The 16,648-nt window shown below is 61.9% G+C and overlaps 2 protein-coding genes across 2 annotated transcripts; both read right to left on the bottom strand.

Annotated features, from left to right (window-relative positions):
- Window positions 1-122: 122 nt before the first annotated feature.
- VIL1 (villin 1) lies at window positions 123-5,839 on the bottom strand. The gene is made up of 19 exons (XM_065840955.2): window positions 5,738-5,839; window positions 5,485-5,559; window positions 5,151-5,347; window positions 4,774-4,882; window positions 4,368-4,478; window positions 4,070-4,272; window positions 3,493-3,571; window positions 3,241-3,339; window positions 2,991-3,144; window positions 2,782-2,882; window positions 2,504-2,641; window positions 2,176-2,334; window positions 1,912-2,091; window positions 1,648-1,793; window positions 1,382-1,526; window positions 922-1,110; window positions 698-766; window positions 384-521; window positions 123-303 (listed from the first exon to the last, which is right to left on the bottom strand). The coding sequence occupies exons 1-19, from the start codon at window positions 5,810-5,812 to the stop codon at window positions 190-192; spliced, it is 2,481 nt and encodes an 826-aa protein (XP_065697027.1). The 5' UTR covers window positions 5,813-5,839; the 3' UTR covers window positions 123-189.
- Window positions 5,840-8,963: 3,124 nt separating this feature from the next.
- Window positions 8,964-14,417, bottom strand: CTDSP1 (CTD small phosphatase 1). The gene is made up of 7 exons (XM_065841326.2): window positions 14,162-14,417; window positions 12,629-12,771; window positions 12,308-12,409; window positions 11,998-12,054; window positions 11,392-11,484; window positions 10,943-11,128; window positions 8,964-10,857 (listed from the first exon to the last, which is right to left on the bottom strand). Exons 1-7 carry the CDS (start codon window positions 14,400-14,402, stop codon window positions 10,729-10,731), a joined length of 951 nt encoding a protein of 316 aa, XP_065697398.2. The 5' UTR covers window positions 14,403-14,417; the 3' UTR covers window positions 8,964-10,728.
- Window positions 14,418-16,648: the final 2,231 nt, after the last annotated feature.

The raw sequence follows: 16,648 nt of genomic DNA, 5'->3' as shown, positions 1-16,648 counted from the left end.
GTCCTTCCCTGCACTGCCCAGGTGCCCAGTCAAGACCCATGTTCCCCTGCACACCATCTCTTTGCCAAATACGCCCCACAACTGGGCTGAGCCCAGCAGTTGGGGGGAAAGTGCAGCCCTGCTCTCCAAATATATTTTATTTAATAAAAGTAACAAGCTAGGAGTGTCCCAGGGACACAGGCTCCTGCCTTAGAAGAGTCCGTTGTCCTTCTTGAGTTTCTGCTGTTTCCACAAGGGCAGGTTGCTGAAGGCAGAGCGGCTCATGCTGAAGACAGCCTGGAAATCCTGGTCAGAGAGGTGGCACTGGGGAAGGAGAGAGGAGGCAGAGCTAAAGCTGGGAGGCTTTCCCCAGCCCCCCCAGCAACCACCCAGCCTCAGCTCACCTCCTTCCTGCTGGGATCCACACCTCGCGGCAGGTCCTCGGCCGAGGTGTTCACCAGCACATCCAGGGGGAAGGTCTCCAGTTTTTCAGGGAGGAGGGTGGTGGTGGCAGTGAAGACCTCTTCCCTGGATGTGAGCGCCTGGATGAAGGGACAGAGTCACATCATGTCCCCAAGAATGGAGGCACCAGGCTGGCTCCAGGTGTCCCTTCACCAGAGGATGTGTCCTTGCAACTCCTCATGGCACCTGCCAAGGGACAGAGCGGCTTTCTGTGCCCCCTCCTGCCCCAGCCACCCCATCCCCCTGTGGTACTTACAGAGGTGAGCTGCCCCAGGCTGCTCTCATCCCCCAGCTCAGCTCTCATCTTCTCATAGGATTTCTTGTCCTGGGAAGGTGACAAACGAGCTCAGACCCTCAGCACAGACAGGGATGAGGCAAAATGCTGCCTGTGCCTTGGAGAGGCTGGCTGGGGACAGATCCCAACTTGATGCCCATCTGCAAAGGGCCCCCCTGGTCTTTACAGTCCCCTCCATGACTCACATGCCAGATGAGAGGGTCCCAGGCCAGGAACCAGCCAGTGAAGGTGGGGGGCTCATAGCCTTGCTTCACCACGATGATGGGGGTGTCAAGGTCACGCCCGCTGGGGTCGCTCTGCAGGTACTCCTGCGCCATCACCGCTGCTGCCTCCTTCTCTGACTCATTTGCACCTCTCCCAATCCAGAAGAAAACCTGCAACAGGGTCACTACGTCCACCAGTGGGGTGGGACAGGGCCCTCTGGGGCTGTGCTCAACCCATCTGTCCATGGGGAAGGGCACTGGGAGTCCATCCTCAGCCCTCCCTGAAGTAGGAGGTCTGCAGAACAAACAGTATGGGGCCAGGGACATGGGGGATTCCAGCCTTCCATCCCACCACATCTGGCTGCTGCAGGTCTTCCACCCCTTTGGGGACATCAGCTTGTGGGATAAAAGTTGCCTTCAAACCCCATGCTCGCCACCTCACCTGGTCCCAGGTATCCAGCAGGTAAACGTCATCCTCTTCCAGGTCATCTTGGGTGAAGTCTATGATCTCTGTGGCTAGGAAGGTGCCCGTCTTGTTGGAGCACTCAAAGAGACGAGGGGACACAAAGGGGTTCTCTTCCTGCAGCCTGGCAGAGGGCAACACGGTGGTGGTGGTGGAAACAGGACTCACCCTGCTTGGAGACTGGTGGCCCATGACACCTCTGAGGGTGAGCAGGGACAAGGGACCTGCGGGCACAGGGCTGGTACCTCTTGCTGTTGGCATACTGGGACTTGCCACCCAGGGCCATCCAGAACTCAGGCGGCTCCTGTCCCTCTGCAATCACTGGCTTCTCTGTCTTGGAGATGATGTCGGCCACCATCTTGCCCATCTCACGCTCATCCCCGCTGCAGCCCTGCAGAGCAAGCATGGCTGCTCCATCACCAGCCCCACCCGAGGAGGAGGAGGAAGAGGAGATGGGAATGTTTCTCTTGGGGCTGGCAGCATCCACCCTGGTGCCCTGTGGTACCCACCTTCCCATACCACAGGTAGCAGCAGCTGGGGGTCTTGAGCACAAAGACATCATTGGAGTTCAGGGAGGAGGCACGGACAGGCACCTCGAAGGCCTTGGTGTTGTACTCATTGGTGCCGTGCACATGGAAGAGGCGGGTGGAGGGTATGGGCTCCGTGCTTCCTGCACGCGAGGTGCCACCCTGGTGGGACAGGGACAGAAGGTCACCACCGGTGCCACAGGCTCACCCACCCGCCCACTCTCCCCCCAGCAGCCCCTTTCTCACCGCATACACCACCATCTTGCCCTTGAAGATGGCCATCAGGTGGGTTGGCTCCTTGCCCATGGTGACGCGAACCTGCACAGGCTCATTATCGAACTTCTGGTCCAGGTGGACAGCGTGGTAGGCAGAGGCAGCCAGCTCGTCTGTGCTGGCATGGCGGCCCTGGGCAGGGCAGCGCAGGGCTCAGCAACCACCACGGCCCCTTTTCCCTCTTGGGGAACACTGCTGGCATTGCTACTCCCATGGGGCCATGCGTGGGGGCAGAGCACCCCACAGTCTGGGGAGGTCTCCATGTCCCTCACCCATGGGCTGGTGACCTGGGGGGTCTCACCTGCCAGAGGTAGATGATGCGGCTCACCCTTGGCCCCACATAATAGGTGTAGAGCACCAGGTAGCAGTCCCCACCATAGAAATGGCCCAGCCACTGCTTCTCCACAGGCACCAGCTCATGGTTCTCCACACGCCAGACCTGGTGGGACAAGGACAGGGACGCGCTGCTGCCAGGGCTGGTGCATCCCACAACCCCACAGCCCCTGGTCTCCAAGACATCCTGTGGCACAGCCCAGGGGTGCACCAAGAGAGTCTCACATCCTGCTCTGGATACTCTACCTCCACCTCCCCAGATCCGTCATCCACCATCTTCTGCTGTGCAGCCATTTGGGGCTTGGCATGCAGCGTGGCGACATCAAACTTCACCTGCTCCACCTTGGCTGTGAGGAAGGGCAGAGGAATGAGTCACATGCTGCCACGCATGGGTGTCCCCACAGCCGCCCCCATCCCAATCCAGGGATTCCTGTGGCATCAGAAGGGACACTCACCCACTTTTCCCACGGTGTGGGTCTTGCCCAGCCCACTAGTCTGGTTCGGGACAGTCCATTTTTGGAAGAGCTGCCTGAAGATGGTTGACTCGGACCCATCATTCTCCGTCTCCACACTGGTGCTGTCTGGGTAGTTCTTGGCTTTGATGAAGGCCTGGAGGGACACGGACCCAAAACATGGGCATGGGGTGCTCAGCACCCCAGGGAACAGCCATGCTATCGCATAACTGACCCCCAACTCAGCACCCACCAATGCCCTGCTCATCGCCTGCTGCTTCTCCTCCTTGTTGGCATTCTTGCCCTTCCACACGAAGATCTTGAGACCCCCTTGATCAAGGATGTAGCAGTCCTTGGAAGAGGGAACAAAAGCAGAAATTAGGACTTTGGACAGCTTTAACTCTTTGAAAGCCAATTTGGTGGGTTTCACTGACCAAATCGGCTTGCAAAGAGTTAAAACTGCCAAGGAAATTGGGCACCCCTGAGCATCCTGTGGGTGACATACCTCATGCAAGAGCATGTCTTGAGTCAGGGGTCGAACTGCCACTTCCTGGATGACCAGGTTCCCGCCAGCATTGGTGACACTGGCAGGGGAAGAGAGATGAGGGGAGGTTAGAAACAGGGCTGGAAAAGCCCGTCCCCATCTCCACCTTGGGGTGTCTCCTTCCCATCCCTTTCCCAACCCCAGTCCTGGCAGAGCTGGTACTGAGGGACAACCCACGATGGTAACCTGGTTTGCAGCTTGCTCTTTTGTCCAGCAGGGCCATATCCAGCTCACTCATGGCCATGTGGAAGCACAAAATGGTGTCAGATGTGACAAGGCCACCTCGAGACACTGCCACCGTGTCCCAAGGTCACACTTCCAGAAGCATCTCTCCATCAAGTACCAATCTTGTTGTCACTGGGGACTCCCCTGGCTCCAACAGCACCCAAAGGAACTGTCCTCACCCCTCTAGTGGCCTTGACCCCTCTTGGTGTCTGTCTATGGGGACAGGAGTTGTGGGACACAGCGGAGATGGGTTCTGGGTTCCCCTGTCACCCTGTGAGATGTCCCCATGAGTGACCCACCCTCAGCAACTCACTGGTAGAGCTTGAGGGAGGACTTGAGCTTCTGGTCCACTACGTCATCAGGAATAGCTGCCTTGATGTCCCTCTTGTTGCCCAGCACATGCGTGAGGACCTGCATGAGCCCCGGTGAGGCATCCTCGTCCTCACCATCCACTACGCCCACCTTGGCACGGCCTCCGCGCTCCCGGTCTCGGATGTCCTTGGCCAGGGTCATCGCCTGCACCCAGGGGACAAGAGGTCAGCCTGGATCAGGGAGGGGCTGGCCATCATCCCCTGCCTCCGGGGGGGAACCCTGAGATTCAAGAACTGTACCTTCAGCCTCTCATTTCGGTTGCTCTCAGGGCCATTCCACTGGACGATGAGCTGGCCCAGGTCCAGCAGGAATACATCCCCCCGGTTGAAGCTGTTCCAGCTCACCTCCACCTGCAGCAGGGTGGGATTGGGAGGGTGGGTCAACCGGCAGGAGGCCTGGGTCCCCCTAGCTCCACAGCCTTTGCCTGCCGTGGCTCAGTACTGATGTCTCCAGCCTGTATTCTTCCTTTCTACCCCAAAAGGGGCTTTTTGGGGTGAGGTTGCTTCTGAGCCAAGGCTGCATGACCCCATACCCACCTTATCCCCTGCTTGATGGCAGCTTTGTCTAGGGGGCCTGATCCTGACCCTAAACGGTGTCACTGCACAGAGGTGGGTGGCTAGGGACTCCTCGCATCCCATAACTCACCTCTCCTGCCACCACGCTCTTCTTGCCCTTCACATGCAGCAGGCGCTGAATGTTGTAGGTGTTTGTCTCAGTGTGCTTCAAGCCCGAGGCCACCCCACCCTTCTTATAGCTGGGGAAAAATGGACACAGTGTCAGGCCCGGGGTCCCCCTCTCACTCCAGTGGGGTCCCGTTCCCACTCTGTGTGCAGGGAGGCGTCCAGGAACCCCCCACCCTACCCATGTGGGTGATAGATTGAGCAAGACCCAATCCAAATCCTCTTTCTGCCTCCCCCAGCCCACTGGGACAGGGCTGTCCCCATCCCCATGGGGAGCTTGCAGAGGACTCCTCCCCACCATTACCCACTGTGGGAGCAGATCCCCAGAGGTGACTGACATACATGAGTCCCTGCTTGAAGTAGGCACGGAAGGTCTCACTCTCATGGCCCTGGACCTCGCGGTGCTGCACAGCCACCCCGCCCAGGTGGTCATCCATCTGTGTGGTGTAGATGGCAGCTGCCCCCTGCTCATCCTGACTCGACTCCTTGCCCAGCCAGTAGTGGATGTCGTAGCCGAAGCTGTTCCCAGTCTTGCGTGTCTACAGAACACCGGTTCCCACTAGAAGAGCCCCTGTGTCCCCAGGCCACTCTGGCCAGGGACACCTTTCCCTGTACCCCAGCCCCCTCCAGGGCAGAACCCATCCCTGATCTGCTGTGGGATCCCAGGCTGCCCTACCGAAAGCAGGACGTAGCAATCCCCCTCAAAGAAGTTGCCGTAGCTCTTGGTGGGCACTGTCACCATCTCCATGTTCTGCAGAAGTAAGGGAAACATCAGCCCGGCAGGGACCACCCTACCCCATCTCCATGCACCCCACTGCCCCCATCCCCAAACCCATGCACTGAGGACACAAAGGGGGGACCTTCCCTCCTGCAGCCACCCCGAACAGCCCGGTGGTGAGTGCCCAGGTGACAAGTGACCCCATCCCCACCTCAATTCGCCATATCTGGATGCCTGGCGTAGTCTTGTTGAGTGTCCTGCTGACTTTGGTGCTGAGCTCCACCATGGCGACGGGTGCTGCATGCAAGGGAACCTGATGGAGCATTGGCAACACCCTCGTTAACAGCAGGCGGCATCATTAAGAGCTGGGATGGAGCCAGCCTGCTGTGCCATCTGCTGCCCTGCCCAATCCCCAGCCAGCCAGGCCATAAACCCCCTGTCCAGGGCTGCACAGGGTAAGGGGACACCCTGGCACCGCAGCATCAAGGCTGCAGGCACACAAGCGGAGCTGCCACCCCCCTCAGCCTGGCTGTCACCATGGCTAATGGGGGCTGCCACAGTTCTGTGCCAGGGTCTGTGGTGAGCAGGAGGGGGGCCCCTGAGTGCCCCTGTGCCCTGCCCTGTACCTGGGCATAGGGCAGGGCTGTACACGGCATCCCCAGCACAGCAGCCACAGATGGGTGATACCACTGCATGGTGGCCTGTTCCTCCCCAGCACCAGCAGGAACCGGCCCCACTCAGCCTGCTCCTGGCACAGCTCAGCACAAGATGGCACATTACTGCATGGCCGCTGCTGGTGGCCTTGCATACACACGCAAGCACACAGCCACACACCTGTGCAAGCACCCTCTGCTCGCCTTGGTTTCCCCCCATCCAACCCCACCACCAGTTCCATCCCCCGCCAGAGAGGGCACAGCCTGGCCCCACACAGGTGCTAAATGTGCCAGGGATCGGCCCCAGTGCCACCGAGGTTGCCCACAGCTGTCCCTGCCAAACTGGCAGTGCTTGCTGTCAAGCAGGCAGAGGGCTCAGGCAGGCAGCATTGGGCAAAGCCTTCATGTGCCCTGGCAGGGGCTGGCAGGGAGATCCTGCGATGCTCAATGGAGGAGTCACTGCTCCCCCAGCCCAACAAAACACCACCTGGTCCCACTGTGCTGATCCAAAAGCACCCACATCCTGTGCCTCAGATCCACGGGATGACATCCTGACATCCCCCCCAGCACACCTGGGGCATGGGTGGGTCCCCAAGCCCCATCCCTGGGCCCCCCCAGTGCTGGTAGCTAGAGGGGCTATGGGATGTGCTGCCCCCCATGCCCACCTCCCCATCCCCTGGCTGCAGCTCCTCACCTTCCCCGCAGAGCTGGGCACAGGTGAGCGTACCTAGGCAAAGTGCTCAGGTGCCACCACCCAGGAGAACTTTGTCCCCTCCTGTCCCAGCCTGTGTTCACCATATAAGGGCAGGAACAGCCTGGAGTCAAGGTCCCTGTGGTCTTCCAAGGCTTTGCAGCACCTGAAGAGCCCTGTTACTCATGGGGTGCTTGACTCCTTCAGTGCTAGTGCAGCACAGGGCAACCCCAGTCACCCTGCCCATGGGCTTGCTGTGCTTGGGTGGTACCTGCTGCCCTTCCCAGGCCTGCTCCCCTCTTGGCCCTTGGCACCAAGCCCATGGTAATAGGGTTTTTGAAGCTTGCTCCCCCCTGCAAAATGTTCCCCAAAGCGACAGCAACAGGCTGATGCCCCAAGGCTGGGCTACGCTGCTGCCCACCACTCACCCAGTCCCATGGCAATGGGGTTTTTGGTGCCACCAGTTCAGACCTGCCAGCAACGCATCACCTTCTTAGGGTGTCCCCTTCCCAATCCACACGTCCTCATGTCCCATTCCCTACCTGACATATCACCTCTGTGCCTATGGGACTCTCCCCAAGCTATGCCACCCTCTAGCTGGACACCAGATCCTTGCTCACTACCCCATGAGCTCTGCCTCTCTGTGTTTGGGGTCTCTGCAGCCCCAGCCTTGGGGATGGAAGAGGAGCACAGGGATGGTGCATGGGACTGGGGTTTGTGGGGCACAGGACAGGGCATAGGGCGGTGGCACAGCTTGTCCACACCACCACCCTACGCCCTGTCCCGTGCCCCACAAACCCCAACCCCAACAAGTGGTACCTGATGATACCCTTGGTGTTGGCAGAAAGGGGAATGGAGGCAACAGCCAGGGGAGTACATAAAGCTGGGAGGGAGGGTTTCACAGCAGCAGGCAGGCCCCCAGGCTCCCTGTCCTGCTCTTATCTCTTCCCCAGCCCTGAAGGATTGCTGCAGCCTTATCTCTGCCACTCTGCTGAGGCAGCAGCCCCTGCCACGAGCACCGCAGGCATCCCACGCCCTGGCCATCACCTGACACCACGCCTGGGCTGCAGCGAGCCCTAAGTCCTGCCCACCCCCTCCAGGATCCCCAAAATGATGGCAAGGGGGTGACCAGGCCAGGGGGGTGACAGCCACAAATAATGGGGTGTCTCAATGCCACAAGGATGGGCTCTGCTGCTGCCTTTCACTCCCCCAGCCCCCAGAATTCCTAACCCCTCCTAACCATGCCACCCAGCTCCCAACCCTGCACCCCACAACAGTGACCCCGTCAGGGCTCTTACCTGGGTGCAGAGCCCCTGGCAGGGCGTGGGGCTGTTTCGGGGTGGGGTGGGGTGGGTGGGTGACACCCAGATGGCCACTCTGTTCTGTGGCCGTGTCCCAGGGCAGATCCTGCTGGTGTGTCACAGAGTCGGAAGACCCTGCGCCAGCTCCAGAGGCCTTGTGCCCTTCCTGGGCCCCCCAGATGGACATGCCGGGCCACTAATGAACTCATTAATTAGTGTAGTCATCAGGCAGGACAGAGACTTTGTTAATGATGGGAGGCACAAAGCCAATGAGGGCATGGGGGAGGGCAGCTAAAGAGTCCCCCATTGCAGCACCCCACTCCCTGCATGTTGGCAGCAGGCTGCTTGGCGGGGCGGGGGGGGGCAGCACAAATCCTCCCATATACCCCCCAGCCGAGAGGCAGGGATCAACACCTTACCAGAGGAAAACTGAAGAAGGGAACACTTGTGGCCTAAGCCCCAAAGCTGTGGAGCACAACCCACAAGGTAAATTCAGATCCCTCCCTTGTTATGTGGCATCAGGGTCCTTTTTCTGGGAGGAGGGGAAAGGGGCTAGGATGTGGGTGCCAAGGCAGACAGTCCCCTTGGCACCAGGCAAGGGGTCACCCCCCAACTCTTCAGCCCAATGGTGCTCTCGCAGCACCAATCTGCAGTATCCCCCCTTCCAGGGGGATTTAGGGGATCACAGGGGTTCACCGTGCCCCCTTGCAGTGCATACACATACTAGTGACACACATATGGCACATGCTCACACCCACATATGCACATACTCTCAACACATCAGGACGCACCTTTCCAAGATGGTACAACAGCTTTAATCACACAAAGGCACTTGGATCTGGTCCCCCAGCCCTACCCAGCACCCCCAATGCCACCGCTGGCCCTCCTGGGCTTCCAAGGGCGCCCAGCGTGGGGGCTGCACTCCTCGGGTGCTGCAGCACCCATGGGTGCTCAACAGGCAGTGGGCTTTGCTGGTGCCATTTGACTTGTCTAATATAAAGTGCTGAATTCAACCCTCCTGGAGGGGCAGGATCAGGCTGGGGGCTGGCAGGGAAGGGTGTGCCGCAGCATCCCACATCCCACCCCCCCCACCATGGGGCAGGAGGTGGAAGCAGGGGTGCAGGCAGCTTGTGGGGGGACCCCTGCCCACCCCTGGTACCTGGCATCAGGAGAAGGGCGGCCTTGGCAGGAGCTGGCCAGACAGCACCAGAGAGCTAAAAACTCCTCACATCCCACCCCCACCCTCAATACTGCTCCCCCTCCCTGGCACAGTGGTAAAAAGGCACCCATGATTTTTTGAGAAACCGTTGCTTTTCCCCCTAAAAATATATGAGACATAGTCCATATTGTGATGTTTAAAAAGGCCTAGATGAGCTCAGCACACGCCCCCCCCCCCCCCCCCCCGCCGAGAAAAACCCTCCCTGAGAGCACCCAGCCCCTCAAGGCTGGGGGGTACCCTGGCACAAGCCCAACCCCATGGGGGTCAGTGTAACCCCAGGCTGCAGTGAGTGGGAGGCCCACAGTGCCCCCATCCCTGCCCCAGCTGGGGTAAGGCTGGGGGTGGGCACACTAAGGCTAGTATGGGGTTCCCTCTCCCCTTGGAGTCACAGCCTTTGGTGAAGCTGCAGACGGATGGGGAGGGGTGCACGGCTCCCCCTGCAAGGGGGGGGACCTCCCCATTGGGGACTGGAGCGGCTCCCATTGACATGGTGCAACTGGAGGAGGAAGAGGCCACCAGACCCCCCCATGGGAAGAAACTGAGGTTGGAGGAGGTGAGTTAAGAGCCCCCCAGCACACTCCTTGCAGGGCCTAGCGGGGGGGTGGGCATGGAGACATCGTGTCCCAAGGCACGTGGTGGGGGGCACTTGTGGCCAGGGGTTCAGCCCTGAGGGCAGGTTGCCCCCCCAAAACACACCCTCAAGGCAGGGTGCAACAGAAAACAGGAGAGAGGGGTAGGGATATGTGCCCCCCACCCCCTCCCCAGCAATCAGCTGCACCAAAGGCAGAGTTAAGGGTAAAATAGTGGCTCCACACACCAAGGCCAAAAAGACCCCCCCACACACATACTTTTGTGGGGTGATAAGGGGTTAACCCTTCCCATGTCCCCTGTAAATAGGGGCCCAGGGCTGCCAGCTCCCCCCAGCAGGCAGAGCCCGGATGGGGGGCTCAGTCCCCCCAAAGGCAGTGGAAAGCAGCAGCTGCTGACCCCCCCTCTCCACTCAGGGGGACACAGAGGAGAAAAGGACCTGAGAACTGTTTCAGGGAGGGGGGATGGAGGGTTGGGGTAGATGGGGGGGAGGAGATGGACCCCCTGCAATAGTTCCCCAGCACAGCAAGGTAGTGGGTCACAAACATCCCCCCCTCCTCTGCGGGAAGGGGACACCCAGCTCCCCAGCAGCGACACCCACATCTCCCACGACCAGCAAGCAGGGAGGGCACCCTCGCCCACTGGGGCTGGGGAAGATGATAGGGGGGATGCACCGGGACACCCCCACGCACTCTAAAATAAGGCATCCAGCCGCCACAGGAGCGCCCCACCCGGGTTTGCAGGGTGGCACTAGCTGTTAGTCCGCTGCTTCTTGAGCACTGAGTACACATCCTCCACCTTGCTGAGCCTCTCGAAGAAGGGCAGCAGGTCCAGGAGCTCCGTGTCCGCCATGTTATCGAACCAGGAAGCCACCGGCACCTGCGGGCAGCGCAGCAGGCAGCGGCTGAGGGGGGGCCCCCGCCACCTCCCCTCCATTCCCCCTCCTCCCCCCAGGCATACGTACGGCGTTGTCAGGGTGGAAGATGTAGGATGCAGGTGAGTTGTCCACAATGATGATGCGGCGCAGGTCACGGCCCAGGCGGCTCAGGTCCTTCACGTAGTTGCCGCGGTGGAAGACACAGGATTCCCGGAAGAGCCGTGCCCGGAAAGCACCCCATTTATCCAGCAGGTCAGCCACAGGGTCCGCGTACTGCAGGCAGGTGAGAGGGGTCACTGCGGCACGCTCTGCCACTGTGCCCACCCCACGGTGATGATGGCACCCAGCTCTCCACCAGTGCCAGCTCGCCCCGTGCCTCAGTTTCCCCGGGCAGCGCGGTACAGGGGCAGGCAGGCAGTGGGGTGGGCAGGGGACAAGGGGCCAGCAATGCCCACGGTTGGGCAGGCAAAGGGAATTATGCCACCCCAGAGGTGACTGGGAAAGGGAAGGCGATGGTGGGAGCTGGCAGCACCCACCTTGGCCAGGCTGGCAGTGAAGAGCACGCACTCAAAGAGCTCACCCATGCGCTGCAGGAACTCATCCACGTGAGGCCGCTTGAGCACATACACCTGTGGGCAATGGGGCAGAGGGCAGCACAACACAGGCACCCACAACCTGGCCCCCCGCCAGTACCCCCATGCCCACCCTGGGGGACGCTCGTGCCCCTGATCCCAGATGGTGGCTCTCTGCTGGGAAGTGGGGGGCAGAGGGCTGCCCATGCCCTGTGTCATGAGGCCTGCCCCGCGTGGGCTGGGAGATGCCACAGCCCCACTGGCACGTCCAGAGTGAAGCATCTGGCCAGCTCCAGAGCCAAGTAACCAAGAACAGGCTGATTGCCCAGATCACAGCCTATCCTGGATTACTTGAACCTGGGGCCAGCCACTGCAGGAGGACACGGTGCCAGGACCCCTCCTCACCTTCCCACCCACTGGGAAAAGGAGCACCCACTTCTGCCCCCGCAAAGTGCTAGCCCCAGCACCCTGATGCCCCTGAATGCCCCTTGGTGCAGAGTACTGGGACAGCTGCCAGTCCCCGGGGAAGAGGTGGCTGTGCCCCCCACCTCCCAGGCACCCCCCCATTACCTGGTGCATGATGCCATCAATTTCCACAGGAATGATGAAGTCAGCGTTGTTCACTGGCTGGGGAGGGCACAGCAGGATCAGTGCTGGGCAGACGACCCCTGCCCAAACACTGCCCGCCCTCTGCCCACTCCACACCCCCTCCCGGACCCACCACCCCCTGTAAGGACACCCCACCCCAATCCAGCAGGCCGTGCGGGGTGCCGATCACAGCTGCCATGGCACTGGGCATCACCTGGGAAGAGAACAGAGCAGGGGGCAGGAGGGGTGGCGGGGGGGCAGGAGGGGTGGGGTGGGCCAGGGCATCCCCCACCTTGAAGGAGCTGTGCACCAGCGTCTCGTCCAGGTCGATGACCACGCAGAGCTTGCTGGCATCCTGTGGCTTGATCTCAGGCAAAAGATGTTTGACAGCAGCCTGCAGTGAGGTGGGGGGACACAGGCAAACCCAGGGGTCAGCAGGGTGGTGAGGGGCATCCCCTCCCACCCACCCAGAATTGGCATAGGGGGGGAACCCATATCAACCCCCATCCTGGCATTGGGGAAGCGCTTGGGATGGGCAGCCTGGCCCCCCCAACACTGTGTCACCCCTGCAATGTCAAGCTGGGGGTGTGGGGGTGATGGGGAGGGGGGATACCTTGGGCAGGGCCCCATTCTCCTCCACCAGCAGCGGGGCACTTGTCGTGCCAGCACAGGGCTCCCCCTCATCACGGCACAGGCAGCAGAAGAGGGACTGGAAGATGCTGCGGTTTCGTGGCTTCTTGGTGGGGGCTTGGGTGCCTGGGGGGGCAGAAAGGGGATAAGAAGACAAGGGCACCGCCGGAGGTTCCCCAAGCCCCCTCATGGCAAGAAAGGTCAGGTAAGCCAGGTTCAAGGTTTTGACATGGAAGGTGCTGGGCGACACCCCCCCAAGCCCTTAACAGCCCCCGGCACCCGTCCGTCCACCCTTCCTGCCCCGCCAAGCGCTGGCGCTGCGGACACGAGTGTTTGGAGACCACCCACAACCCCTTGCCTAGGTGCATCCCCCCCAAGCGGCCAAAGACCCTACAATAACACAGTGTGGGGAGCCGGGGCCGTTGTGGCACTTCCCAGGAGGATCGTGGACCCCCGGGATCGTCCCGCTGTCCCTCCGCGGGGGCACAGACCCACGCGGGTGGGTGACCCTGGGGGGGAGACCTCGTCTGGAGAGGCGGGGATTACAGCCTCTTTTCCCCGCCCTCAGCCTGGCCGCTCTCTCATTGGCCGGCTCGAGCATACCGGAGGCGAAAGACCAATCAGGAAGAAGTGCCCGCCCCTGGGTGCCGTTACCGCAGCCCCCATTGGCGGACCAAGGGGAAACTGAGGCAGAGGCGCGGCTCCTGCCCGCCCCGGGCGCCGGGGGCAGTGTGGCGGCTTCAGCCCCTTCCCCACCGGCCGCGCGGGCAAGACTGTGTCTCCAGCCCGAGCCGGGATCGGGGCTCGTCTAGGCCCGGAGCCGCAGCTCCCCCTTAGTTGTGCCTCCCAGGAGCCGGACCAGGGCCCGTTGCCCTGGCAGCCCCATAGGTTGCCCCACCGCAGGGAGCCCGTGGAGAGGCAGCTCCTCATAGGGGACGGACCCCGTTCTCACGCTTGGCTCCCCCCTGACCCTGCCAACTCGCCAGGCCGACGAACAGCACCCCGGCGTCGGGCAGCAGGGCGGGCAGCGCTCCCCGCCAAAACCCCTGCACTGGCTGGACGGAGCGCAAACAACGGGCGGCCGAGGCGCCGGGCTGTGTCCCCGGCTGCAGCTGGGTGCCCGGCACTCGGTCCCCCTCCCCGCCTCAGTTTTCCCACCGGCGCTGCCTGCACCCCCCGCCTGGCTCCGGAGGAAACAGCGCAAATACGCCGAGCGCCGGGGCCCGAGCAGCGCCTCAAACACCCCAGGGTCACCGACGGGATTCGGGGAACGGGACGGAGCACGGTCTCCGCACCCAGACGTGTGCAGACAATCCCGCTGCCTCCGAGCCCCGGCCCCACCGTGCCCCAGCACATCCCACTCCAGCCCTGGGGCAGCAGGACGCGCGGAACAGGCTGAGAGCGTCCGCAGCTCATCAAACCCTCCGCAGGCAGCCGCCCCCATACCCCGCGGTACCGCAGACCCCGGGGACCTCCCCCAGCTCCCGCACCGGGGGGGAATCCCCCCCCGCGTTACCTTTCTCCTGCAGCGGGGCGCTCCCCTCCTCCCTGCTAACCTGGGCGATGATGGACTGCTGCTCCATGGGCGCCGGGGGGGGGGTGGGTGGGAGGGGGCGGCCCCCCCCGGCGCGGCCCCCGGAGGGGGAGGCGGGGCGGGGGCCGGCGGCGGCGCGGGGCGGCGGGCGCGGGAGCGGCGCCGCGGAGGAAACTTTGTTACAACATGGAGTTTCCTCCGCCCGGGCTGGGGCTGCAAACATGGAACCCGGGCGCGGTTTCAAGGAACCCCTTAAAAGGGCAATGCCGGGCCCCCCCCCTCCTCCTACGTCCTCCTCCCGGCATCCGCCCCGCGGGGGAGGAGCGGGGGTCCCCGCCGAGGCGAGCCGGGACCTGGGGTGCAGGGAGTGACAGTCTCTGAGGGGTGCTTGTGGCGCAGGCTTGGCTGGGATGGACCCCCGCTTGCACCATGGTGAGCGTACGGAGTCCCCGCCTCTCCCCGGGGCTCTCCATTGCCTCCCAGCTCAGGGATGATGAGGATGGGGTTCGGCCCTGCTCTTACCCGCAGGTGTCACCCACCACCCAGGTGGCAGCCCCTGGGGCAGGAGAAATGTCTCCCGCTGCAGTCACCCCCGGCACATGAAGCCCCCCGTCCCCATGCTGGGTGTCCCCTGCAGCAAAGCCTCCTGGACTCGGTGGCTCCTGGCTCTGCTGGGGGATCCCTGTCCCTACTCGGGGACACGATCCCGATTGCCAGCATAGGCCAGTGTGGGGGGAAACAAAGGCTGGAGGGCTGCACCAGTAACCACCTGCTTGTTTATAATATTTCTTTCCCCCGTAAATCCCTAATTATTTGGATAGATTACATATACACATTAATAATATATACAATTTCTTCTGCAGTTCCTTCCCTCTTGCCTTCAGGGGGAAGTGAGGCTGTTTCCAGGTGCTCTCCGAAAAGCAACTTTTACCGGGAGCTTGAAGATGCAACAACCTCCTCGGGAAAACTTGTCCCCTCCCAAGTCCCCCATGCACTGGCATCCCCAGTGCTCCCTCATCCCCAGCACCTCCCCACCTACAAGCCCGGCCGGGCACTGCCAGGGCACCACTGCACCGCGGTGTCCCCCGGCAGCGTCTGGCCCCGGGGGATTTCCAGACGATCCCGGTCACCATCTAGGCGGCCAGAGACACTGCGACCTCCGTCAGCGCTGCCCTGGGGGCAGTGCAAATTGGAAATTTCCCATCTGAGCTTGTTCGGGGTCTTTCAGTCTCTCTCAGCTGTAGTTTGGGAACTTAGAGAGCTGGAATAGTCCTTTCTGGCTCGGGGGGCACCCGGGGCATTAGTGAGGCAGCAATGCCTGCAGCAGCACCCCCTCGGTACCACTCTGCCCCTCTGGCTCCCCGGGGTTGAGCCGTCCCCGTAGAGTGGAAGCAGCCCCTGAGGATCGAGTCTGGGAAGCAGCTCGTTGCCTTTGCCAGCGTGGGCCAAAAGGGGACATGACATATGCCCACAAGTGACCCCGCTGTGAGATGGCGTCCAGCATCAGCAGGTGCCTCCCTGGGGAATTAGGATGTTGCGAAGTCAGCAGGATCTGGCAGGCGCTGGAAGCGCTAGCAGAGCAAAAGCCTCTTCACACCTGCGGCTCCCACCTTCCCAGCTCCGTGTGGGGCATCCCAGCCCCACGAACCCCCTGGGAGCCCTGGTGGGGACCGGGCTGTGGCTGGGAACCAGGACACCTCGTCCTGCCACCTGCTCTGACAGTGGGTAGCGGTCGTGCCTCAGTTTCCCTGACCCCTTGCAGTGCTGGACATAGAGGCAGCCGGCCCCCCTAACTAGGCAGCTGGTGCTCTCCCCCTGACCGGCGGGAGGGAGAGGAAGGAAGAGGTGGTGCTTCCTCCAGTCTCTATTTTGGGCTGACTGGTGCTATTCCTTTATCCCAGGTGAAGCCAGGCAGGGTGCCCACTTTATCCCCAGAGGGGTGGCTGGGCTGGGCTCTGCCGCAGGCAGGTGCCAGGGGACGCTGCTCACCGCGGGGACAGCTGTGGGAGCCACACACTGTCCTCTACAGCACCCGTTTCTTTCGCTAAATCCTGCTCTTCCCTTCTCTTTGAGCCATGAGCAAGCAGCAACCCCAGCTCACCCAGGCCCTGCCCGTTCTCTAATTAATGTAATTAGCAAAATCTCCCGGCCAGACGCCTGGAGCAGCAATCAGAGCATCACCTCTAACTTCACTGCTCACCCACGGGGAACTCCGACGGCCTGGGAGCTCAGGGAGATGCCGTCCGCCCCCGGGGCTGCGAGACAGGCTGGTGACACGGGGCTTGTGGGGACAGGGGCCTCATCCTGCACTCCCAGGCCAGGAGCGGGCAGTCCCCCGCTGGACGCGTGGGCTGCGGGGTGCGGGCACCAGGCAGAAAAGCACCGTGCTCCCGTCAGCCAGGCACCGAAGGACCTTTTTGTGCCACCCCACTGTCCCCAGGCTGGGGTCCTGGTCGCCATTTCTGTTAC

The sequence above is a fragment of the Patagioenas fasciata genome, chromosome 7, assembly GCF_037038585.1.
Source record: "Patagioenas fasciata isolate bPatFas1 chromosome 7, bPatFas1.hap1, whole genome shotgun sequence".
Lineage (NCBI taxonomy): Eukaryota > Metazoa > Chordata > Aves > Columbiformes > Columbidae > Patagioenas > Patagioenas fasciata.
Note: the sequence above shows the minus strand (reverse complement) of the source record. Positions and strands in the feature narration are given on the sequence as shown.

Coding starts and splice junctions, on each gene's coding strand:
- CTDSP1 (XM_065841326.2), bottom strand. CDS start 14,402: ATGTTTGCAGCCCCAGCCCGGGCGGAGGAAACTCCATGTTGTAACAAA. Junction 12,055..12,307: donor TGGTGCACAGCTCCTTCAAG/GTGGGGGATGCC, acceptor TGCCCTCCCCAG/CCAGTGAACAACGCTGACTT. Junction 10,858..10,942: donor TCTTCCACCCTGACAACGCC/GTACGTATGCCT, acceptor CGCTGCCCGCAG/GTGCCGGTGGCTTCCTGGTT.
- VIL1 (XM_065840955.2), bottom strand. CDS start 5,812: ATGGTGGAGCTCAGCACCAAAGTCAGCAGGACACTCAACAAGACTACG. Junction 4,273..4,367: donor ACCGAAATGAGAGGCTGAAG/GTACAGTTCTTG, acceptor CCCTGGGTGCAG/GCGATGACCCTGGCCAAGGA. Junction 3,145..3,240: donor AGGCGATGAGCAGGGCATTG/GTGGGTGCTGAG, acceptor GTGTCCCTCCAG/GCCTTCATCAAAGCCAAGAA.